General features: G+C 33.3%; 2 protein-coding genes across 2 annotated transcripts; both read right to left on the reverse strand.

Moving 5' to 3' along the window:
• Nucleotides 1-17,324: 17,324 nt before the first annotated feature.
• On the reverse strand, nt 17,325-20,661 carry LOC122596916 (protein FAR1-RELATED SEQUENCE 5-like). The gene is made up of 7 exons (XM_043769561.1): nt 20,610-20,661; nt 19,164-19,995; nt 18,764-19,022; nt 18,565-18,633; nt 18,071-18,478; nt 17,955-17,981; nt 17,325-17,699 (listed from the first exon to the last, which is right to left on the reverse strand). The coding sequence occupies exons 1-7, from the start codon at nt 20,659-20,661 to the stop codon at nt 17,325-17,327; spliced, it is 2,022 nt and encodes a 673-aa protein (XP_043625496.1).
• An 808-nt stretch (nt 20,662-21,469) lies between these two features.
• LOC122598487 (putative RING-H2 finger protein ATL71) lies at nt 21,470-24,030 on the reverse strand. The gene is made up of 3 exons (XM_043771081.1): nt 23,782-24,030; nt 22,700-22,776; nt 21,470-22,123 (listed from the first exon to the last, which is right to left on the reverse strand). Exons 1-3 carry the CDS (start codon nt 23,917-23,919, stop codon nt 21,694-21,696), a joined length of 645 nt encoding a protein of 214 aa, XP_043627016.1. The 5' UTR covers nt 23,920-24,030; the 3' UTR covers nt 21,470-21,693.
• Nucleotides 24,031-26,928: the final 2,898 nt, after the last annotated feature.

The following is a 26,928-nucleotide window of genomic DNA, read 5'->3' on the forward strand; positions in this document are numbered from 1 at the left end:
GTCTAACAACCAAGACTAATACTAAAATATCCGAGGAGGGAAAAAGGATTCGAACCGGAATGAAATGAAAGGAAGAAAGAAACTGTTCAATGCTGCATTTTGTGGGTTTTGAGCCCCAATACCTTGAGGGTGTGTGGAGGAGGTTAAAATGTAGGTAGACCTTACCTCTACCTAAGTAGAGATGCTGCTTTCATGTTCTACCTAAACGGTAGAAATGGCCTTCCAACCTTTGCATGGGATGAGGATTGAACCCATGACCCCTGTCTTCAGAGGCAGGGTGTTTACCACTGATCAAATCATGTTGTTTATTCCCTATACTTTTGGTATATAACAGACGAAATCTACACGATACGCTGGAGACGGTGGTAACGGTGGTGATTGTAGTGACAGGTGGTAACGGCGGTATGGTTATCGATATAAATGTAATTAATATAAACTGGTTGTGTAATTTTTTTAATTGTTAAAGGATAGATTTGATATTTATAAATTAAGAGTATTTTAGGTATATAGGTTACTTATAAAAGAAATTTTTTGAAAAAATATGGATATTATAGGGCTTTTAAAGGCTTAAAAGTTTTTAAAATAAAAAGAAAGATGTTTTTCTATATTAAAGAGTGAGATAGAGATTGGTATCTATGTCCGAAATAAGTTGTTCCGGTAGCTAATGATGAGAATTGTCTTTGTCTTATATAACAATATTAGATTTTAGGCCCGTGTTAAATACCCAAGCTTACAATGTTATCAATATTAGATTTTAGTTTATTATGATTTAAAATTTAGTTTACAATTTATAGTAATAAAAAATTGATCTACATTATAAAACTTTAAGTTTTATAGTGAAATATTTTTTAAAATATGTAAATCGAAGTTGTTTACTGTGACATACATCACGATATTTGAATATTACAAAATCATAATATGTCTATCAAAGTTGTAGATTGATGTGATATACTTAGCGATATTTGAATATTAAAAAATTATAATAGGTCACTATCATTATATTCGATTTATTGTTACACAAGGTAATATTACATTCTTATTTTACACTAATAAAAATTATATCTTATTTTTAAATAAAACATATTCTAAATACTTCAATTAGAATATGACAATGTTATATGTATATTCTATAAGGATTATATTTCTACATGCTTTATTTTTCGTATATGTGACATTACAATTTTTTTTAATAAAAACTTCAAAAAAAGAATAATAGTACAATTACTTTTAAAATGTTAATATAATTACATTTAATTTTATTGGTTTGTTAGTAATTAATTTTATATTTATATGATGGAACGTATAACTATGATATATAATAGCTATTAATCTATTATATATATATATATATTATCTATTATTTTATTAGATATGTATTAGCTATTATTCTTTATTTATTATACTAGAATTAATGGTTAAAAAGTGTAAATTTGTAACTCAAAACAAAAAAAATATAAATTAAAGTCAAAATTAAAAACAAAAGTCCACTTTAAGAAATCGAGAGTTGTGATTAGTCAATAAATTTTTAGAAAAACTGCCTTTTAGAGTATTAAAAAAACAGATTTTATGGAAGAAAAAAATTAGAAATGAAATGTTGAATTTTTTTTTATTAATTAAATGATGAATATCAAAAATAAAATTCTCAAAGTTGATAACTATAAATTACATAATTATAAATTAAGTATTTAGTGGGGTTGATAAGTACAAACTGTATTAAGTAAATAGTGTAAATTATTGATGAAAAATAAAAAGTATAAATTAGTGAGATTTTTTATACAAATATTAGTATAAATATAATATGATAATATATTTGGATAATGATTATTAGGATTTTTGATTTATTATTAAATTAATAATGACATCATCAATTTCCAATTTTTAAAATCGAAAGCTATGATTGGTTAATAAACTATTAGTTTAGTTGTGTTTTAATATTTATAAAGTAGAAAGATCATTTGCAAACTTCATTTCTTGTGAAAACCAGAAAACAGATCCTTGCCATCCATCCATCATGATCAACGGCTGAGATAAAAACTTAGTCCCTAAATACAATTTTAACACGGAGGGGTATTTTTGTCTTTTCACCCAGTGAACAAACCCCGCCCCCCCCCCCCAAACACCAAGTGTTTCTCTTCTTTCTCACAATTTTCACATCTGATAATTTGAAACACTAATTCTCTATTATTTCTCTCTCTTTCTCTGATCGAAATATCTTCTCCGGTCGCTTTTTTCTCCGGCGGCGTGTATTATCAATCATACTTTTCAATTAATCGAGTTTAATCTCGTTTTCCACCAACTATCATCCTAATTTCTCTCGCTCTCCCTGTTTCTCCGCCCTCAATTCTTTCCGGCCGTGTTTTTTTCTGGTCGCCATGTATTATCATCATTAATTCTCGATAAATCGAGTTTAATAGATTGTAATCTCGTTTTTGACATCTAAAAATGGTAAAATTGTCTCAATCTTCCACGCCTAATAAAAAACGATCTATGACGGTCAAACTGGAGGTTATATCCCTCAAATCTTCTGTTGAAGCTGGTATAATTTCTAACTATTCTACCTTTTATTTTATTAATTTAGATTTAATCTTTTTTTAGGTTATTTTTCTGCATTTTTAGTTATATTTCTGACATTATTCTGTATTTTTTTACTGGATTTATATTGTATATGTGTGATGTTAGTTAATTCTATTATTTAGATCTGTATCTTATAAGAAATTTGTGCTTTATTAATTTAATGAACCTTATTTAGGTCTGAATTAATGTAATTGGCTAGGTTTTGTATGGAATATCAGTTTAGTTATTTTGTGTTAAAGTCGATACAGAAATTCAAATAGTTTTTTCACACAACTAACTCAACCTATACAAATATGTGACATGTTCTAGAGAATACAGTTGTGTTCACTGATAAAATCTCAAATTACGACGTAGGACATTATACTAAATAGGAACAAGTTATCAATGCCATTTGCTACTTCGATGGACCCATATTTTGATTGTTCCATCACCAATAGGACCTGCAGAAGCAATTATGTTGTCTTTCGGTTGTCAATTTACAGAAATAACTGTATAGTATGGCCTTCTAACTTCTGCAGCAAGTTTTTCCTCTATAGATCCAAATGTACACACATGTCTTGTATAATTCCAAATGTTTTGTTCACATCACTTGTATAATTCTTCAAGAACTTTCAAGTCGAGTAGTTTAAAAGCTTCTACATTCATGATAATAGAACAGTACAATCAGGAGCTGAAGTCACTCAAATCACACACTTACGGTCTTTTCATTATTTCATTCATGATCATAAAACACAATGTGTTCTCAATTAGAAACACCTTGTGTATGGCCATTGTAAGAACTATCTAATTCAAAACACAATGTGTTTTGAATTAGAAACACCTTGCGTATTGGGCCTTTGGCCCACTATAGCATTTATTTCCAACACATATTTGTAAGAAATGTGTTTTTGGTTAATTTGAATAGTTTTTTGCGTAATTTTTATGTCTTTTATTTGTTTATTTTTTTTAGACGAAACAAGTAATAAACCAGATTCTAAAAGACTCAAGAAAACCATTGTTAAAATCGAGGATGATAAGGAAGATATCATCTGTAATATCAGATTAAGGACATCACCAGCTCAGTTTTCTGCTGTGATGACTTCTTTCAATCATATTCAACGTCAGTTTGTTGAAGAAATTGGATTCGGAAATCTTTTAGGTTTTAGTATAGATTCTCTTCCTGGAAAGCTGGTGTATTATGTTGTTGACAACTTTGATAGGAAAGAAATGGTTATTAGAACGAGTAAAGGGGACATAAAATGCGACAGGCAAGCTGTCCATGATGTTTTTGGACTTCCCATGGGTTCAACAAACATTTTTGACATTGAAGAAAGTTCAAGTGATGCTTTAGAGAAAGAATGGCTAGGACAGTTTAATATAGGTAAAAAAGTGCGTCCTACAAATATTGCTTTACTGTTCAATAATGATTATGAGGTTGGTGACATGTTTAAGATCAACATCGTTATGTTGTTTGTAAGCACTATGGTTGAGTCTGACAGTAACGGGTATATAAAGTTGGATTTGTTGAAACGTCTTTCAAAAGATTCTGATCTACGATCTTTTGATTGGTGTGGCTTCCTTTTAACTGCATTGGCGTACAGTAAAGACAAATGGGATAGAGATCACCCAAATAAAAATCCTTATGCTGGTCCAACAACATTTTTAAGTGTGAGTTTATGTCTTTTTATATTGTTTTGCTTACTAATAGTTTATCATTTTTTTTTGTAATAATTATATATTTTTTTATTATTTATAGCTGCTTTATGTTGATCGCACGACATCTGAGAATGTCTCTATTTCTCGAAATCTCCCGGTCTTCAAAAACTGGAATGGCCTCCTTCAAGCTTGAGAACGTGTGGAGTGTTACATGGGATCGTTTGGCATGTTGGATATTTTGCAACCTCAAGAGTATAACAACGAAGAACTTGATGTTACTGATGATGTTAAGGATGAAGGAGTTAATGTCGCTGACGATGTAAAGGAGGAAGGACTTGATGTAAAAGAGGTACATTTTGTTCTGCTTTTCTTTTAGGTTACACCGTTTTGTATTTAGTTGAAGTTTTATGTGTATATTAGATCACATTCTGTTCAACACAATTTGTTTCAGTTTAACCTTTTTTAAGTAATTTATGAGTTCCTATATTTTTAACCTTTTTTTAATTGATACTTAGGATTATTACAAGGTAATTGAAGAAAAATTGGAAAAGTCTTTGGAAATTAAGAAATTTTTGCTAAGAACTTTGAAAGACGGTTTATCAAAGTATCCTGAAGATCCTATTCTGAACCGTTATAAACTAAGGTTTCGTGATATATTCTCCATGAACGATTGTTTTCATGATGATGAAGAGGATGTGAAGAAGACGGGGTCAGGAGGGTTGTCATCTATTATTGATCAATTTGGTGATGAAAATGAAAAGTATGAAGATGAGGATGCGGTTGACGGAATTGAAGTTAACCTTGATTCTGATGAAAATGTTTCTGAGCATACAACCTATCATACTGCTGACAAGTCAATTGGTGAATCGAGGGAATTTGAAATGAAGACTGCTGATGATGTTATGGAGGTTGACGATGTTACCAAAGCTGATGAATTTGAGGCTGTTAATGTTGCAGCCTTGTCAGTTGATGTTTCTAACGACAAGGCTGTTGATGATGGTAATAAGGATGAGCTTGTTGATTGCGGGAAGATTATAGGGGACAAATTAGGGTCTGTTGATGTTTCGAACTACAAGGCTGTTGATATTGGTAATAAGGATGTTCTTGTTGATTGCGGGAAGATTATAGGGGGAAAATTAGGGTCTGTTGATGTTTTGAACGACAAAGCTGTTGTTGATGTTACTAAGGATGAGATTGTTGATTGCGGGAAGATTATAGGGGACAAATTAGGGTCTGTTGACAAGGCTGTTGTAGATTTTAATAAGGATGAGATTGTTGATTCCGCCAAGATTATAGGGGACGAATTAGGATGTGTTAAAGAGGGATCCAAGGAATCAATACCATCTGTTGAGGCTGAAATGGTTTGTCTTAGCCAGTGGTGGATACAAAATGGTAAAGCTGTAATTGATCAAATTGACAAGGAAGTTGAAGAATATAATATGAAAAAGAAAAAGTCCAATGAAAAGACAATCTATTTCTTACCCGGTGGTAAGAGGGTTACTTTTCCACTTCCGAAGCCAAGTAATGATGAATTTCCAAGCTTTAAACTTCTATCTCAAGAGGATTTTAGTCCACCATCTGCTTTGGGTCGACAAATGGTTCCCCGTGAAAACTTGGGAGAGTTATCAAGTGAAGGGACTGTAGAAGCACCATTTGAAAAAAGGAAAGTTATACCATCTGAAGTTCTTAAATCGCCATATATCAATAAGAAGATTTGTGTCTCAGATTACCTCACAGGTTCTGAGTATGCATTATCAGATCGTATAGTCTTTGCCATTGGTGATCGACTGTGAGTTTTTCTTTTAGTTTTTTATTTACTATATCAAGTTCTGCTTCATTAGCAATACATAGTCTTGCATATATATGCATGTTTGTTTAATATCTATATGGTCATTGTGTGAACTAGTAGAAACCAAAGCAAACCGTGTTTTAGATTTAAAACACCCTGTGCATGGCCATTGTACGAATATTTGAAACCCAAACACAATGTGGTCTGTACTTGAAAGACCTTGTGTATGGCCATGTTAGGAACTACTAGAAACTGCAACACAATGTGTTTTTTAATTGAATGACATTGTAGGAACTACTAGAAACCGTTGTTAATCAACTGAGTTTTTCTATAACCTTTAACATTAGTATTTATAGTTCAGTTTGATTACAAGGAAGCTAACTTTGTGTTGTTTTCTATGTTTTCTTTGTCTTTCTATAGTGATTTTGTGTTTGAAACATCACAAGGAAATATTCAAGGATATCGTGCAAATTTAGAGTCCATGTGTCCCTTGTCGTATGTTGATGCTATTGTGCTTGACATTTAGGCTTTTATTTTGAGTTATGAAGAAAAGTTAAGGAGGCCAATGTCTGTACGCCGATTGTTTATCCCTTGTACTTATATCGTAAGTTCTTAACTCTCATATCAATTAATGTTCTCTTTAATCTGTTTTTTGATTTTTTAGTTTCTACCAAATTATATTTTTCTTTTTTGACTAGCCTTTTGATGTGTATGACACAACAAGTAAGTTGACCAAAGATGAAGCATACACATTATTCTATCATAATCTGTTTCCAATTCATCAAGAGTTGATTCCTTTAATGACAAAAGAAATTGACCCGGTATCATGTTTTTTCTTCTACTTTTGTTACTTTTTTTTATTATCTTTTCTCAAACAGCATATTTTTTACACACAAATTACATTGTCTGGAAATCTAAAAACATTGAGTTTTGTGTTTACAATCTTTAATTACTTGTATCTTAATTACTTTTTTTGATTTTTGACAAACAGATTTTCTTCACCATCTATAAATCACATCATTTTTTCCTGTTTGTGTTTGATATAAGGGAGAAGAATCCATTGTTGCATTTTTTCCTGTGTTAGTCTGTTTTAATTTATTATATTTATTATGATAACGGCTTCGCAGAAACGCAATCCTTAGTTATTGATTTTTGTTTCTTAAAACTGTTTTGAGCAAAAACGTTTTGTTGCAAGGCTGCTTCATAAGTATCATCACCCGGTTGCTACACAAATTGAGTCATTAAAGGCCAGACAAATGAAAATCAGGTGGCATACAAATAACAACCATGTTGACTGTGGTATTTTTGCCATGCGTCACATGGAATGCTATATGGGTCAACCTGATGAGAACTGGAGCTGTGATCTGCCAAACGAGTCGGGTGAGCAAGTTGTAAAGCTGAGGAGGCTCAGGCATCGCTATGCAGCAAAGATTTTGTCTCACGAGATGAACATGCATTCTAAAATGAATTTGGAACAAGCAACGAAGTTCATCAATAGTTATGACACACTTGAAATTAGAAAGCTTGTTATTGAAGCTCAAATAAATAGACACCAATGTCAATTCTAGTCAGATTACTCTTTGATTCTGTTTAAAATCATTTTGTTATTGAAGTTTCAAATCTTTTTAATTATATATATGAAACTTTTTACTTGAAAAGCTCTTCTAATGGTTTTGAGCCAGAAGCATAGACGAGATATATAGCACGATGACTTAGGAAAATGATGAATGTGAATGTTATAAATTCCTTTATTGCTGATTTTCTATTAACAGATACTTCCTTTTAGTTTTTCTTTAATATGTCAACTTCTCTTTCATTAGAAATACATTCTCCTGCAAATTGAATCTTGTTTAAAATGTGTATTGGCATTGTATGAATTACTTGAAACCGCATGACAATGTGTTTTGTACTTGAAACATCTTGTGTATGGCCATTTATGAATTATCGAAACAAAAACACAAAGTGTTCTGGTTAGAAACACCTTGTGTATAGTGATTGTAGGAACTACTGTAAACCAAAACACAATGTGTTTCTTATTAGAGGCACCTTGCGAATTAGGCCTTTGGCCCACTTTTGCATTTAATCTCCAACAAATATGTGATAAGCTTCATCATATATGTAAAGACTATTGGGCCTTTGGCCCATGTATTTTAACAATTAGTATTTAGGGTTTAGATCCTTCCAATCGGTTTTTAATGGGTAGCTTAAGGTTTAGGGTTTGTAACTGTAGGCTAACCCTACGGCTTCAAACCCTAAACCCTAAGCGTACCGTATACATCGTCCCCCTCCTGTACCCTTTAGCATGCTAGGGTTTAGCCTTTAGGGTTTAGGGTTTAGCGTTTGAAGCTGTAGGGTTAGCCGTTAGGCTAACCCTACGGCTTCAAACCATAAACCCTAAGCATACCATATACATCCGTCCCCCTCATGTAACCTTTAGCATTCTAGGGTTTAACATTTAAGGTTTAGTTCTTTCAAATCGGTTCTTAATGGGTAACTTAGGGTTTAGGGTTTGAAGCTGTAGGGTTAGCCCCCTACGTCTTCAAACCCTAAACACTAAGCGTACCATATACATCCGTCCCCCTCGTGTAGCCTTTAGCATTCTAGGGTTTAGCCTTTAGGGTTTATATCCTTCAAATCGGTTTTTAATGGGTAGCTTAGGGTTTAGGGTTTGAAGATGTAGGGTTAGCCATTAGGCGAACCCTACGGCTTCAAAACATAAACCTTTAAGCGTACCGTGACTTCCGTCCACCTCTTGTAGCCCTTAGCATTCCAGGGTTTAGCATTTAGGGTTTAGAATCTATCTTTTACCCTTGGGTTTTACTGTGTAGCTTAGTGTTTAGGGTTTGAAGCCGTAGGGTTAGCCTTACGGCTTCAAACCATAAACCCTAAGCGTACCGTATACATCCGTCCCCCTCCTGTACCCTTTAGCATGCTATCGTTTAGCCTTTAGGGTTTATATCCTTCCAATCGGTTTTTAATGGGTAGCTTAGAGTATAGCTTAGGGTTTAGGGTTTGAAGATGTAGGGTTAGCCGTTAGGCTAACCCTACGGCTTCAAACCATAAACCCTTAAGCATACCGTAACTTTCATCCACCACTCCACCTCCTGTAGCCTTTAGCATTCTAGGGTTTAGCATTTAGAGTTTAGAATGTATCTTTTACCCTCGGGTTTTACTGTGTAGCTTAGGGTTTAGGGTTTGAAGATTTAGGGTAAAGGCTAACCCTACGGCTTCAAACCATAAACCCTTAAGCGTACCGTGACTTCCGTCCCCCTCTTGTAGCCTTTAGCATTCTAGGGTTTATACATTCTACATCTTGTGTTTGGTTTTTGAAAAACTCATACATTTTTCGTACACAAGGTGTTTTTTTAGATTTTACATCTTAGGTGTTTGGCTTTTTAAAAATTCATACAATTTTAATTTCTCAATGCATTTTTATTTATTTTTATTACTTTATTATTCAATCCTGTCCCACGCTCATTTATATCGATCTTATTTACCCTCCTCATTTAAAACTAAAATCAATAAAGATAGAAGGAAAAAAAAACCCGTCATTTAATCACGTCATTTCTCTCTCTCTCTCTCTATCAATCACATCACACTCATTACTCCCGCTCTTTCTCATTTCACTCTTTTCTTTCTCATCACTCTTCTTTTTCTCATCTCTCTGCTCTTTCTTATCATCGTTCCCGCTGTTTCTCATTTCTATCTCTATTTCTTCTTAATCATTACAATCATCTAATGCCGTCATCTACACCTTCCAGATTTACTGGATTTATGATTAATCAAATTACAAAAAAATAAAGCTAAAGGTAAATTTCTACTTAGTTTTGTAATGTCCGGGTTCATCTCATGTTTTTTTTTATTTTATATTTAATTCATTATTGTTATTTTTAGGTATTTTGTTATTTTATTTTTAATTAATTTGAAACTTCGTTCTGTGTATATATATTTCTTAATTTTAGGGTTTATATTAATCATTATTATTATTTTCTTAATTTATTATTGCGAAAAAAGAAAGAAAGCATGAAGAAATGAATAACACGACTGAAGTTTCTAAAGGTATTTGACACTATTTTGTTTTTGTTTTTTGCTCAGTTAAATGCTTGTTACACATTAGTAATAGAATTAGTAGAATGATATAGATAATGAATAGGCAAATGAGATTTGTTGTTTGTTTGTGTATGTGTTGCTCGATTGCTCTTTGAAATGATTTAGTTCATCCGTGTTTTTAATCATCGGTCCACCTGTCACTTTGATGTAGTCCAAGTACTATTTAGTCATCTGGTTCCAAAAAGAAAAACAAAAAAAGAAGAATCATGATGATGTTCTAGTTGACCCTGCTACACTAGGTACCATAACTATGTCGTTTTATAATTTGATTAACTTTTTTTTACATATATACTAGTTTTGACACGTCCCACGGTGTAGCAATATACAGAGTATATTATACACAGAACAGTTGTAGAGGGGGGGGGGAATACAACTTTACTCGATCTTTCCACCCTTTTATAGATAGTTTAAAGATTCAGTAAATGTAAATATTTAAACTAAATAACATAATCAATGAAACAGTAAAGCAGAAAATAAAACATTCTTTGACATAGATTAGCTTTCAAATGTAATTCGTTATTCAAGATATAGTCTATACAAAGAATTACTGGGTTGTTGCGGAAACAAGATAGCCTACATATATCTAAACAACCCTTGAAATGACAAACATCAATCAATAAATTCCTACTCACGAAGACTCAGCCAAAGCTGATCTTCTACAGACTAAGCTGTGTATAAGAGCAGAGAACTTGTGTGAAGAATGATTCTCAGGAATGTCACACTTATGCTTGTCAAGGAGTGGAGCATTTATAGGCGAAGGCTCTACGTACATCACTTGGTGTCCAATTTAACCACGTAAATCACTCTGGTTGGGTGACAGAGGAATATTTGATCATGCTCTTTCATCGTACTTGAGGTCCCCATGTACCACTGCACATTCTCTATTCAACCAATCGCTGTATGGACACGCATACGTAAATGCAACCACCAACTTGAATACAAGGAATAATCCTAGTCACATTATTTGTCTTTATCTTCAATTCAGGTTGTTATCTTCACTTGATTGTCAAGCACATATTGGGCCGTTTGTCAAAGCACCAATTTGCATAAGTATCTCCAAGCTGACTGCTAGTTCTAAGCTGTCTTCCACTCTCAGCCTAGTCCTCTATCTTCAATCCACGTCTTCGAATTGGATTGAATGCTATTATATTTTGATGCAGCTTGAATAATACTAGCTTCCATAAGATATAACAATTATAAAATATGAAGCATGATCTGGGTCAGAGATAGATAGAAAGCTGTGTGAGCTTAGACTGACCCAGATCAGATTACAAGAACTCAAAGATTACTAAGTGTTTATACAACAGATTTGTCATCATTAAATTTACAATTACATTGGGACTCAACAAGTTTATTATGGTTTCATTCTATGTGTTTATGTAATGTAGCATCATCTACTTCGAAGAAGTCAAAGTCGAAGAAGAGGAAAGCTGATGTTCATGTTTTAGAACCTTCTGCCACTGGTATTAACCTTAATTTTGTAAAAACACTTTGTGTTTTGTTATTATTATTTTTTTTGGCTTAAAAACTTAAGTCAGAGTATTGCATTAAGACCAAATTTATTAAAAACACTTTGTGTCTGGTTATTTTAGTAATTACTCAAAATCCAATCAGAATTTGATTAACTTCCTTTTATATAAATTAATTTATTATAGTTTCATTCTATGTGTTTATGTATTTAAAAACAACTACTTCGAAGAATTCAAAGTCAAAGAAGAGGAAAGTTTATGTTCATTTTACAGAACCTTATTTCGTAATATGTGTTTAACGATTTGAATTATATTATAGGTAAAATGAAAGACGCTGCCAGAAAGAAGATGAAGTTGACAAACACCATTCCAGAGGGACATGTTATTAGTGAAACATCTGTTGATGCTACAAATACTGCGACGTCCAAAAGGACAATTGAAGAGAAGCCTGTTAGCAAGGAACCTATTATTAACGAAACACCTCTTGATAAGGGTACCAGGCATATGCCAGAGGAACCTGTTAGAAATGAACCACCTGTTGATGTTATAAAGATGGCAACGTGCGAAAAGACAATTCAAGAGGAGCCTTTTAGCAAGGAACCTGTTGCAAAAGAAATACCTGTTGTTGATGGTAACACAGATATGCCAGAGGAACTTATTAGAAATGAACCACCTGTTGTTAGAGAGGAACCTGTTATAAACGAACAACATGTTGATACGTGTACCACAAATATGGCACAGATACCTGTTACAAATCAACCACCAGTTGATGCTACAAAAAAGACAACATCCGAAAGTACCACCCCCTGCTTCAGGTACAACCACATATGCCTCTTTAATAGTTTTAATAGTTTGTGTTTTTATTTTTTATATATTATCATTTATGTTTCTAGGTAATAAAAAAGAGCCTGCAAGAAAGAAGAAACTGACAAAAAAAACCATGCCAGAGAGACATGATATAGATGAAGCACCTGTTGATGCTACAAAGAGGAGGACGCCCAAAAGGACAAATCAAAAGAAGGCTCTTACAGATGAACCACCCTCTGCTTCAGGTACAACCGCATATATTCTTTTTAAGCGTTTTATTAGTTTGTACTTTTTTTTATATATATATATTTTGAAATTTTGTGTTTGCATAGTGTTTAAGAAGCTGCTACAAAGGAGCCAAATTCAAAAAAGAAAATACAAGAGGACAATATTTCAGAGGAAGCACCTCATGCTTCAGGTAAATACATATGTCGTTGAAGACTTTTATTAGTTTGTATTTTTCTTTTTTTTAACGTATTTTACATTTTTTTGTATTTTTATAATGTAGAAGAATTTAAAATGTCATCAATCCGATTACGTAACTCACCCACCGCTTTCAACAACGCAGTTTCTTTGTTGAGTGATCAACAAAAAGAAGCTGTTAAGTCTTTTGGCTTTAGATCCCTTTTGGATTTTTACATAGCAACTCTTCCACATATGCTGTGTCATTTCGTTGTTGAAAAATTTGATGCGTCTTCTATGGAGATCAAACTGGGAGCTGCTGTTATCAAGGTTGATAGAGAGGTTGTTCATGATGTTTTTGGGATTCCTATCGGTGATACACCCATATCTGTTGTGGTTATTGCTAAGGAATATGAGTTTATTAAAGGATGGTTGGCACAGTATCAAGTTCCACTGAAGGAGGAATCTGAGAACCAAGATACGCAGTCAACAAGTAAGCCTGGTAAGAAACCAGCGAAGAAGCGTGGGCCAAAGCCTTCAAAAAATATTCTACCTTCTGTGCATCCTGCTGCGATAGCTAGTAAGATTGCAGAAAATATGGGTAAAGTTAATCAGTACTTCAAGATGAACTTCGTGATGTTGTTTATCACTTCAGTGATTTACTCTAATCATAGTGGGGCAGCAGATTTGGATACCATATACCGTGTCAGCAATGATGCCGATTTTACAACTTTGGATTGGTGCTCATATGTTCTTTAGTTTTTGGGTAAATGCAAGTTTTGGAAACCGAACTCTCAGAAGCACTATTATGGTCCAACAACTTTGTTAACCGTGAGTATCTATTCTTTTATTTTCCTTAACAAACGTATTACATAATTTCTGTTATTATTATTATTTTTTAACTTTACGTTTACTTTTTTGTAGCTTCTATACTTGGACAAAACAGACTTCAGTCAATTGACAGTACCGAGAGTCCGTCCAATCTTTAAAAACTGGAGCCGGTTTATGTTTGCAAGGGAGACCAGGGAAATTCAGCTAGGAGGTTTTGGAAAAATGGGACTAAGACGATCTTATGATGTAAGACGATCTTATGATGTAAGACTGTTTATTTTTTTATCTTGTTCCGTTTTGGTAGCCTAAATGAATTAAAAAACTATAATAGGAAGGTTGAATTGCATTATATATATATATTTTAAATTTTATAGTATGCTGAAAATGATAGACATTCGGGGATCATGGCGATTTCTGTTTCATTTCAAAGTTAGGGAAAAGTATTGCAATAAGACCAAAGTTTTTAAAATATCACAACACAATGTGTTGTACTTTAGAAAACACTTTGTGTCTGGTGATTTTAGTAGATATTCGAAACCCAGACACAATGTGTTTTAGAAATTTCTTCCCAACCCAAAGTCAATATTATTAATGGTTAGTAACATCTTGTGTATTTAATCATAAATGATATACATATGTATTGATTGTATTTTTATTAGTATTTTGCAAGCCTTGATGTACTAAAGATGTACATATTTTTGCAGCCTTTGGATGATATTCAATATAAAATGATTGAGATGTCAAATTTAAAGAAGAGTTTGTTCGATGTGTTTGAGAAACAAAAATAAACAGATCCAGAGAGCACCAACTTACAGATTTATTATTCAAAGTTCAAAGAGGTGTGTTCAATGGATGATTTGTTTTATACTGGCGAGAAACCAAACGAAGTTTTCAATGATGTTCCGAATGAGGAGGCTAAGGAGGTAAAAGATGATGTTCAGAATGAGGAGGCGAAGGAGGGAACAGATGATGTTCAAAATGAAGATAATCTGGAGGCTAAGGATGGAAAAGGTGATGGTCAAAATGAAGACAATCTGGAGGCTAAGGATGGAGAAGATGATGTTCAAAACAAAGACAATCTGGTTGTAGAACCAAATGTGTTTAATGAGGTTCACAGTCAGGTTGACAATTTGGTTTTTGATCCTAACATGGTTGTTTCTGAAGTAATTAAAGATTTGAATATTAATTCTGAGGTTAATGATGTGGGTGATAGTGGAGTGAAAAGGGTAACTGATGAGGAGAATACTCACCTTGGAGTGGATAGGGCTGTCACTGGAGGGCCTAATGTGTTTGCCATTGATTATGCTAAATCAAGAAAATTTGTTGATGATTTGCTTGCTCCTAAATCTGGTGAAGCATCAGGCGTTGCTTATAATAGCAACAGAATAAAAAAACTTGACGTGAAAAGAAAACCACATGGTGAGGTTGATATTGGGTTTGATGTTACTAATTTGGTTGATAGTGGGTCTATTATACCAAAAGAAGTTGTGCATAGTTCACAAAAGAGTAGGAAGAAACTTATCATAATACGAAATCAAGCACAGGTTGAAGATCAGCATGTTGATGGTGAAAGGTTGGTGACTGGTGAGGTTCATAATGAGGATTGAGGAGATGCTGATCAAGTAATTCCCAAAAGGGGTCGTAGACGTCCTTCAAAGAGTAAAGGACTTGCTCGTGATGATTTGAAGGAAAGCAAAGGAAAGGCTCCTGAAAGTTTGCTAAAAGATGCTGATGAGATAGTGTTCACTGATTTGATTCCTACAAGGCTTTGTGGACATCGTGGCAATGCAAAAGAAGATGCTGCTGTTGATTCAAAGGACACAAAACAAAAGGTTTCCGTTGGTGCTTTGGAGAAAAAGAAAGAAAAGGCTGCTCTTGTTTCTGAAGTTCCACCAATGTAAATTCGTGGTTTAAATAATTAAATAATCAAATTTATTTTTCTAGTTTTATTATGTGTAATATCATTATCATAACTTTTTTCTTTTGGGGGGCACATACCAGGAGGCGTTCTCAGAGGATAACTTTAAAAAAGATTTCATCTAATGTTGCCACCAACGATGGGAAAGGCTTGGATCCAGAAAAGCCAGTGATATTGAACTCCTACTTTAAGAAATTTAAAATTGTAAGTATTCAGTCATTCACTTGGATTTAGACCTTATCTGTTCGGATCATAACCTAAAATTCTAGACTTCTTATGGTTTTCCAGTTGTGTAATACTTTTGATATGATGAATGTAAATGCAATGCTTGAAACTTGTTTGAATATCTTTTATATTAATCTAGATTTTGCTTTAGATATCTTGAATGTAAATGCAAGACTTGTTGCTTTGTTTTGTATTCTGGGATAGATACACAGACAGTTTTTTCGTGTCGAAGGGTTGCATGATGCTAAATGTGTGTCCAAAAAAAAAAGGTTTATGTTAGATTTTTTTCAAAACACAAGGTGTTTGTACTTTTATAATGCGCGAAACACAAGGTGTTTTGTTTTATGGAAATTGGTATGGGCATTTTATGAATTCTTGAAACCAAAACACAATGTGTTTTTGATTTGAAGCATCCAGTGTATGGCCATTCTAGGAACTATGGCCATTTTATTCATTCTTGAAACCAAAACACAAAGTGTTTTAGATTTGAAGCATCTTGTGTATGGCCATTTATGACTTCTCGAAACCAAAACACAATGTGTTTTGGTTATGTTAAGATACTACAAAATGGCGAAGAAGGATATGGGGTTATAATCGATCCATATTTAGAGTCGAGCGAAAAGATTGTAGATAATGATGTGAACTTCTACTTGGTCACTTGTTGGTGTAAGTTTACATTCTATGAAGCTGATTTTGGTTATGGTAAGCCAATTTGGGCTAGCACTGGAAAGCTACCTGTCCAGAATTTGCTGATCATGTTGGATGATCAAGAGGGTGACGGTGTAGAAGCATGGGTTCATTTAGATGAAAAGCGGATGAATAAACTAGAACAAGATCCTGATATCAAGTTTTATGTAATTTAGGTTTATTTAGCCAGCTAGGAGTTATTATACTATTTTTCTTGTGTGTACTACTTAAATTTTCTAATGAAATAGTTAAAAATGATGTTCATATAGAATTTGTGGAAGCTTTTGCTACAATTAAATAAAAAAAACTTGCATCTATATACGACCTCTTGTTTTTGGCGAATTATGAATTTTTGCAAAACGAAACACAATGTGTTTAGGATTTGAAGCATCTTGTGTATGGCCATTTATGAATTGTCGAATCCAAAACACAATGTGTTTTTTATTTGAAACATCTTGTGTATGGCCCTTTATGAGTTGTCGAATACGATACACAATGTGTTTTGGATTTTAAACATCTTGTGTATGACCATTGTAGGCACTACCTAAAAACAAAACCGCATGTGTTAAAAAACCTGGACACAAAGTGTTTTGGGTTTCAAGCATCTTGTGTATGGCCATTTATGAATTCTCAAAACCGAAACACAATGTGCTTTTGATTTGAAATATCCTTTGTATGGCCATTGTAGGAACTACCTTAAACCAAAAGACCATGAAATTTTTATTTTTTTTCAATTTCATTGATAATAACCTGGACAAACAAATTAAATGATCATATAAATGTCTTAAAAAAATTTCCAAATACAATATGTTCAACGACAACTAATCGAGCACATAATTATTGAAAAATTAAAAAAATATGAAAATAGAAAAATCCATCATGGATTGCTGACAGAAGCCTCATTTGAATTGTTTTGTTTCGCAAACTCAATTGAAGTGCACTGTTTCTTCGTAACTTTTTCTTTACCGCACGTTCTTGCATTGTGGTTTGTACCACCACAGTTTCTGCACATCGCCTTTCTCTTTTGGCTTTCTTTTATTCCCAACTCTTTGCCGCCCATTATTCTTGTCTTTTTCGCACACCCTTTATATGATCCAACTGGTGGGTTGTTTACATGGACTTCGTCAGGCCTTCTGGTCCCAATCATATTTGCCATAGTATCTTCTTTCTTCTTCTTTGGTGTCTTTTGGACGTTCTTCTCAACATCAATCTTCAATGCTTTAACCTTGTCAAGAAATTCTTGGAGCAGTTTCTAATCTGGTACAAGGTTATCAATGCAATCTTCTACAACTGTATTTATCTCATGAACATACTTTTGAACACCATTATTTGCATTACCGTATATGTTTCTTGGTGATCTCAGATCTGGTGGTATGATATCTCTCCTCCAACGTGTGTTGATGTATCTTTCTGGAATCTCATTGATGTTCTAGATGAAATTGAAGATCCAAAAACAATGTCGACACAAAAGACCATATCTCAGGTAGTGTCTACATGTACATGTTACCAAACCATCCTCACGGTTATGAAGTACCTTCAACAACAACAGATTTGAATATTATATAAAAATAATAATGGTTTTTTATATGTATAATTAATCTACAGAAATATAGTTTCATCTACCTTGTATTGCGCAGTCTTTGAACCTTGCCGATTCTCTTGTATGACAGCAACTTGCGCAGACTCCTCTGTAGTCATCCTTGCCAATGAACACGAATATATAGCAGCCTCAATCTCCTTTTGAATCACCTCAAACATCGTGTGTGTATACACCTTTGCAGCATGCCTTTCTATTTCGAGCTTTCTGCAATACTCTCTAGTGGTTTTTATTGTCTTGGCATCTAAATCCTCCTGCTTTGACCTTTGCTTCAGCATCGCTAATTCGAACCCACTCATAAAGTTGATCAAGTTTAAACCCGATCTTGTGAAATGGGAGAAGAAGGCATTCTCACTTTCAGACCTTGAGGTCGTTCGCATGAGCCCAAACATTGAGGTGTCGATAAAATAAGCTGGTATCCAAGAAGTCCTGATCTGGAACATGTGTTTAAACCAGTTATCATTTGTCTGTGAGAAATCGATCATCAACTGTCTTTCGGTTCCATGTGCATGTTCCATACAATACTGTCGAATCGCTGCTTGAAATCTCTTTGTGCTTCATCTTCAATGCTTGGAATCGCGTCCTTAACCTGTGATAGGATTTGAAAACGATACACAATGTGTTTTGGATTTCAAGCATCTTATGTATGGCCATTTATGAATTGTCGAATCAAAAACACAATGTGTTTTTTATTTGAAGCATAATCAATGGAATCATACCTTGGTTGGCAGTTTCTGTGTAATGCGCCACATGCACAACCTGTGTTTGGCTGTTTTAAATACATTCCTTATGGCTATTTCCATGGATTTGTCTTGATCAGTCACCACCATAATCGGCTCCTTACCGAACGCATCCATGAAACTTTTAAGCAGCCAAATGTATGTTTCTGCCTTTTCATCCCATATGAGCCCCGCTGCAAATCTCACACATTTACCGTGGTTATCTATGCCGGTGAAAGGCACAAACATCATGTTGTATCTGTCGACAAAAAGATCATGCGAATGTTGCTATTGTTATACCACTGAGCAGTGTAATCATTAGTCACTAATAACTTGATCACAATGTGTTTTCTTCTATATTCAAGAAATAAAAAGAAAAAAGGAAAAGAGAAAACAAAACCTGTTCGTTTGGTATGTGGCATCAAATGACATAATGTCACTGAACTCGTTGTAGTTGCACTTAGCAACTTCATCTGCCCAAAACAACGAGTGCAACACGCTATCTTCAGCCTTGAAGTAGAATGAAAAACCAGGAAAATACTCTTTCTTTTCTTCCATTTTGTTTATCAGCATTTGCGAATCGCTTTCACTGATATAAACATTGAGATCCCGTGACCAATTCCTGAAATCAGTTACAGTTCCATTCACATTTTCATCACAACCTTTTATGGTACTATAAAGCTGGTGTGCCTTGGTTAGTCCTATATTGCATACTGATGCTTTGTAGACAAACAATTGTTTAGCATATTTGAGTTGCCTTTCATGCTTTGATAGATGTCTGTGTTGAGGCGGATCCATTAGGTGGTTGTGTATTTCTTCAAAAACAGCGAGCCTGAAACATCCTTTCTCACCTACGGAATCAAATCTCACCATCGCCCTGCATCCTGTACGCTGTATATTGCTTTTCCTAATTAGCCTTCCACAATTTTCTAGCGTGTCCACTTTCATCTTTGGTGGATTGCCAGCTCTGCTGCAAATATACCACTTCTGGTATATCCTCCCACTATTAGTCTTTTTGTTATTTGACTTTCTAAAATCAAATCCCACCCTATACGCGTATTCTTGGTACATTTTTTGGCACTGTTCTAGGCTTCCGTAGATACTTCCTAAAACTGGACTATACTTTCTATCTACACCTGGCTCCTGAAACACGGACCCTTCTGGTGTTGTATGGTTGATCGTTATACTAGTTTGTGGTGTAACGTTTGAACTGCCAACACCTATATCAAAACCTGTGACACGCAATTCCTATCAGTCATTTTCATTAAACACTTTATGATCGAGCAAAGACAGATTAATCAATTAAATACAACTCTTCAATCAATAATAACGTGAATCCATACAATCCTTCTTTCATCAGATGCATTAAGCTATACAAACATCCTGTGTTTCACCCTCTAAGCATATTGATAATCAACCAGTTTTATTCAAAACTCCTAATAATCACAGTTTCACTAAAACTAACTGTCATTAACCAATAAAATACGATTAATAATATAATTCGGTACAATCCTTCTTTCACTAATACATACAAACACCTTGTGTTTCACATTCTAAGCATATCAAATATCAAACAATTTGAATCAAACCTGCAAATAATCACAATTACATGTAATCAAACTGTCATTAATCAACAGGAACTTATAAACACCTTGTGTTTCACATTCAAAGCATATCAGAGTTTTAAACAGTTTGAATCAAACCTACAAATTATCAAAATTCATGGAAATCTAACTGTAATTAAGCGAAACAAACACTTAGTGATTCAGATTGTTCATCAATTTTGAAATTCTATAAACTGAATCTGTAAACAGATACAAAAAGCTTGTGTTTCAGATTCACTTACTTTTTGATATCTCTTCGAGTTCCTGATCGCTTATCACATCGTCTTCCTCCATTGATTAACAATTCGGAATTAGTTACTGATTTAATTGGCGTCGGCGAGTTTAATTGAAGTTGAACTTTCCGGCGACGATTACAAAATAGAACGAAGGACTGAGATTACGGCGAAGTTGAAGGTAGATGAAGATGAAGATGATGTCGTGGAGAGTGAGATTACGGCGACGTTGATTAACGACTAATATTACGGCGTGAAGTTTGTCAAAGAGGACATCCGACGGGGTTTTCCGACGAGTTAGGGTTTTGATCAAGGGAAGATGAAGGAAGATGAAGATGAAGATGAAGATCGAAGGAAGATGAAGATGACGATAACGGCGTGGACAGTGTTTGATGTTGATTACAAATGGAGATTATGGCGTTGAGTTGTTCAAAGACGATTTCCGGCGGTGGCTTTTCGCGATTTAGGGTTTTCCTCGCCGGAGGAAAAGAGGATCGAAGGAGGAGCATGGTTTGACTTCTTTTTTTTTTCGATTTATATAGTCTGTGCAAAATGACATTTTTGCCCCTCCGTGTTGTTTTTTGTAAAATGATCCTGACCTTTGATTAAATCTGATCCAATGGCTTAGATTAGTTTCCGGGTTTTCACAAAAATCCCTATTTTGAAATGAATACAACTCTATTTATAAATATAAAGATAAAAGATACTCGTATATATAATGAGCTCCACTTTTTTTTCCTGCTTTTTACTAACTACTAATTAAGAGCAATATTATATTGTTAAAGAATTTCCTTACATCAACCTTCACCGTTGAGTATAATTGCTTGCACACGTAAAGGTGCAACGCTATGTTTAATTAAGAACCACCAAACCAAAATAATGATGTTACATAGAAGTAGTGTCCACACGCTTTCCACTTCATACGACTTGAGAAAGCTTAGCAAAGCTAGAACCAAAGATAATAAATTTTAAAACCAAAATGGCTCGATAGTTGTAGAACTACCCCTAGATGTTGCTAAGGGAACCAAGTCATTTGTTATCCGATCACTAGCTAGCCAAGTTATTGTTGTTTGCGGATGATGGTTGAGTGCCTTCAAATTAATCTTTCACGAAAAGAGAACCTGCAAACAGGACATTTGCCATGGCTTTTGACCCATGGCAAGATACATTGCTCATGAAACATATGGTTACATGGTGTCACCATCACCACTTCTTTTACTTCAAAGTCTTCTAAGCAAATGACACACTTTTTATCATCATCGTCGTCGTCTTCTAACACTTGTTTATCATTTTTCGGTCCCTTAGATTCGCCTTGTTTATAAAATTTACCTAATCTTTGTATTATCTTTTTGGGAATAGGATTGTAAATCTCTTTCTTTAGCTGGTTGAAAACTCTCCTTTGCTCATCAGGAGTTAATTCAGAATCTTGTCTCCGCGGTTGATCCATAGGTCTTAATCTCAAATTTGGATCCTCTGCCAAATTGTTGTGAAAGACTAGAAGTTGCATACGAGGTCGTCGGAAACTGCAAATTTCATATGTTTTTTAAAAGCAATTAATTTGTATCATATTTAAATCCTTAATCCCGTAAGACATGATATTTTATATTCTTATCAGTCTTGGATTTCTTATGTTGGTTTGAAAGTAATTCAAAATAATTAATCATGAATACATTTTTCTTATTAGTCAAATTCTGAATCAAATATATATTAATTAAACCAACTCCTTTATATAACAACGAATTGCATTTTTGATCCTTGTTATCACACCTTTTGTAAGTTTGATACAAACATATACAAAGTCGTGAAACGCATCACTGTCATATAACACCCGTTGCAATCTTGGTTCAAAGTTAACTTTCCGTCTAATTTTACCGTTAAATTAAAACATCATGTGCCCCTCACTGGCACAAGATTCCAACGGGTGTGATATGACATGGATGCATTTCGCGACTTTACACATGTTTGTATTGAACTTGCAAAATATGTGATAACACATGGACCAAATATGCAATTCGTTCTTTATATAATAAGCTAGCAAGAAGGAGATGAAGTATAAAAATAAGACTAAAACCAAGATTTATGTGGTACTAGAGGATCACCTCATAATGGAGGGAGGTAAACTCAAAATCGTATCTTGCAGCGACCACAACCATGGATCAAAAGCAAAACTTTCATTCTGCCAAAGTATCATGCATCATTTCCGGAATTATTAATTGTAATGAAATTAACGTAGTGTATAGTATAGCTACTTTTTAATTGTTTCTGTTGTTGAAAAAAAATTCTTTAAATTGTTTCAGTTCACGAAATTTGCTATATTTTTTATGGTCGAGTTGGATCAAATTAAACATTTAGAAATCTTTGTTACTAGCTAGAGATGCGGTTTTAAAGGGGGGAAATCATCGATGAAATATATAAGTACTCCAGGAAAAACTAGACATGTCGTGGTCATATTTGTTAAAAAAAATTACAATTATATCAGAAAAAGTTTGTATGTGTCATTTGGAGAGAAGCTTATTATGAAGCTTATTCCATTATTATTAAAACACAATAAGCCCAAACAAATAATTTTATAAATGCTTATTAGCTTTTGAAAGATCAACAGTCATTGCTTTTTGCAAAACCAATTTTAGAAACACTTATGACATAAAAAAAAACCCATTTTTTTTATCATTAAAAGCAAAAAAATTTTCATCAAATAGGTTGACATTCTTCGAACTTTTTTATTAGTTTTTTCTCTTTGTCCAAACAACTTATAAATAAAGCTATTTCAAAAGGCATAAATCCTACTAATTATAAAGTTTATTGTCTTTACAAAAAGCCAATGGTATCTTAAGTGCCTGGGTTGGTCTCTTAAGAAATAAAGCTATTTCAAAAGGCATAAATCCTACTAATTATAAGGTTGGTGGTATATTAATAAAATCTTACATTTTGAAGAATCAATCTGAGTTCGAGATCGTTTTGTAAAACAAATGCCGCACTCATACCACACATTATGTTAAATTTATAACAACATATAAATTTGTACACAACACATATGTAGTTATCTAACGCGTAAATTAATCAAATTTTGTTTCAAAACTACATAAGCCCTTTTTGAAACCATAGATAGATTCATAGACTGTTGTAACCCCATCCAGTCGGATATGTCTACAAGAAAAAATTGTACGGAAATAATGCTTACCGAGGTAGGAAGAAAAGGACTAGATGGTGGAGGTATGATATCCATATTGAATGTATGGCTGTTGCCATACCGTGCATGTGAATTGTTGGGACGTTGCATAGGCCGCCGAGTATTATGATTGCTAGTATGGTTGCTCATATTGAGGGATGACTACTTCAAAAATTTTGGCATATATTATAGATTAGCTAGTTTACCATTATCAAGTTATATAAGTCATGTAGGTGATATGTAGGTGAAGTGTTTTGTCTGTTAAGTATGGATGCCTTTGTTCTTTTTCTTCCTTTTTTTTGGCTCTAGTACTTGCGGTTGTGGCTTCTATGCTATTCCTACATTTGAGAGATTCTTGTCAATAAGATTCTTTAATTTGTTCGATTTATAGTGATTATGAGAGATTCTTGGCTTCTATATAATGACAAGATTAACTTCGTTTAATCTGAAAATGATTTGTAACGTGAGTTAACCTATTTAATAGAGGTTCATATTCTTTTGGAAGAACTACAAAGTTGTAATCTCTTACATATATATATATATATATATAAGTCTATAACTGTATTTAGAAATATTTAGGGAAACTTAGAAACCAAAGTAGAAATTATACAACATTTTGCCGTAAGAAAAGGGAAAATTCCATAGAAAGGTAACTTATTTACATGAAATTCCTATTAAAGGTAACTTATTTTGTTTTCGTCTATTTAAAGGATCTTATTTTCAAAAACTTCCTAATAAAGGGTATATCGTTAGTTTTTGACAGACGGAGCTCGTTTAGTACCACGTCACCGATGCCACATCATCAGTTTTGATGACGTGCACTTGACTTTGACCGACTCATATATATATATATATAGGGAAAAGGAAATATAAGGCTGTCCGACACCTAAGCTTAGGTGTGGAAACCCTCACATACTAATATTTTATTATTTCTTCTTTAATGAATAAATGCATGGGCCCCCATGATTTTTATGGATTAAAAAAACAATTTGTGAGTGTTCCACACCTAAGCTTAGATACCCGACAGCTTTATATTCCCATCCCCCATATATATATATATATCGAAATTAGGTTGGTCAAAGTCAAGTGCCACATCAAAACTGATGACGTAACATCGGTGACGTGACACTTAACGAACTCCGTCTATCAAAAACTAACGGTATACCCTTTATTAGGAATTTTTTGAAAATAGGATACTTTAAATAGACGAAAACAAAATAGATTACCTTTAATAGAAATTTCGTGTAAATAGGTTACCTTTTTATGGAATAAAACCTTAAGAAAAATATATTTTTTTTATTCTCACTAGCTAATCAATCCGAGTTCAACTCGAACCGTATAATTAAAAAGTTAAAATAAAAAAAAATATAGAATTATGTATGTAATTTGGGAGAATTTTTATGTATGTCTAGTTCAACCCTATTTGCTTCTTTGGCTTGCTGTGAGGGGATTTAAGGGAGTTCTTACACATATTGCTCGTAATTGTTGGATCCCTACATGTTTGTTACATTTGTAGGTTAATGTTTAATAGGTTTAAATGCTCTTTTTACTATGTATTGTCCATTTTACGTTTAAGTGTGTTATGCGGTGTCAGTTATTCTTCTTTAATTGTAATGTTGTCAGACGACTCAACCGACATGTATGGTTACTAAACTTTTTGCCCTCTCAATCGTTTGCCTCTTTTTCGCCAGAGATCCTTCTGGAAGCAGTCTTTCTACCTTCGTATAGGTGTAAGGCTGTCTAAATTTCTAACTTCCCCAACCCGGCTTTTGCAGTATTGGGTACTGTTGTTTTTATTGTTCTTGTTTGTAATTTGTTGTCAATACATTATAATTTTTGATATGGATATAACAATATATTTGTAAAGATGAACATTAATATATTAAATCGATTAGGTATTAAAAAAAAGTAAAACTAACTACCTTAAATCAATGGTAGATATAGAATTAAATAATACGCAATCCATCATTTTTCATATTAATAAGGTTACAAAAATAATATGTAAAAAAAGAGATAACATAGGGCCGAAAAATAGTTTTTTGAAAATAAAAATAAATTAATTATGACATCATAAATTTGTAAAAAATAGCTAAAGTGAAAATGTTAACATGTCACCGAGAAAAAAAAGTTCTAAAACAATTTTGTTTTATTTATATATTAGATTTTATTATGATATGATATTTTCTAATTAGAAAAGATAAAGGAAAATATTAAAAAATGTAAAAGGAAAAAAAGAAACTACAATTTATTGAGTGTAGTTGTGACGTATTAAAACTTATGACCGAGTGTCTATTTTTTTATTTTTTTAACAACTAGTGTTTATTTGTTGTTACGTAAAGAAAATTGCTTAAAGCTTTCATTAAACCATCCATGTTTCATGACCATCCAAGAAATGAGACAATTAACAATTAAAACTTATGACCTAGTGTTTCATGATATTTAACAGGATAAAGTGATCCTTTGCTTTAGTTTTGGCAAGAATTCCTTGTCGGTTTATAAAGGTTCGAAATTGCATAAGTATAAATGGCTTCTTTCCACTCCTTCTGTGGATTTCAAGTAAGGCATCATATACTTACATGCAACCATATTCTTTCCATACCAAGGATTCCAAAAGAATAAATAGATTTCACATGTAATTTAGCCTCCATCTAATGGAAAAGATGTGGTCACCCTAAACAGAGGCGGAGCCAGGAATTTGTGTTGAGGGGGACCGAACATTTTGAGGTTATGGTTCGGGTTCGGGTTCTTGTTGAGGTACGAGTTCAAGTTGGTTTTTATGAACAACGTCATTTGTCTAAAAAAAGAATCGATAGTTTTTTTTCCCCATGATTCAACTTGAAATCATTATTGTAAAACACTAATCAACAATTTGAATAAATCGATTAATAACTTTTTAAAATAACTAAACAAATAGCCAAAATATATGTTGCTTACTTGTGATATTGTAACTAAACAATTTGAATAATCTTTGTTGCTTTTAAAACTATTTTTAATGTATTTAGTGATGTCTCACAAATGTTTATGCTATAGTATATATTTTTTAGTAAATCAATTCAGTAGAATAAATACAAGTGTAATATACTAGAAAAACATAATTACTAATACTATACGTAGACTAAATAATTGAGAAGGTATAAATTAATAATATGAAAAGTTGAG

This window comes from Erigeron canadensis, chromosome 4 (genome assembly GCF_010389155.1).
Source record: "Erigeron canadensis isolate Cc75 chromosome 4, C_canadensis_v1, whole genome shotgun sequence".
NCBI classification, from domain to species: Eukaryota; Viridiplantae; Streptophyta; class Magnoliopsida; order Asterales; family Asteraceae; genus Erigeron; species Erigeron canadensis.

Bases quoted from the DNA above. Each gene is read 5' to 3' on its own strand.
- LOC122596916 (XM_043769561.1), bottom strand. From the start codon at position 20,661: ATGGAGGAAGACGATGTGATAAGCGATCAGGAACTCGAAGAGATATCA. The intron at 19,996-20,609 runs GTAAGTGAATCT...TGCGTGTCACAG, and splicing joins ACTCGAAGAGATATCAAAAA to GTTTTGATATAGGTGTTGGC. The intron at 17,982-18,070 runs GTAGATGAAACT...TTGTTGTTGAAG, and splicing joins CAAAGACTGCGCAATACAAG to GTACTTCATAACCGTGAGGA.
- LOC122598487 (XM_043771081.1), bottom strand. From the start codon at position 23,919: ATGAGCAACCATACTAGCAATCATAATACTCGGCGGCCTATGCAACGT. The intron at 22,777-23,781 runs GTAAGCATTATT...ATACTTTGGCAG, and splicing joins GTCCTTTTCTTCCTACCTCG to AATGAAAGTTTTGCTTTTGA. The intron at 22,124-22,699 runs GTGATCCTCTAG...TGAAATTTGCAG, and splicing joins TTACCTCCCTCCATTATGAG to TTTCCGACGACCTCGTATGC.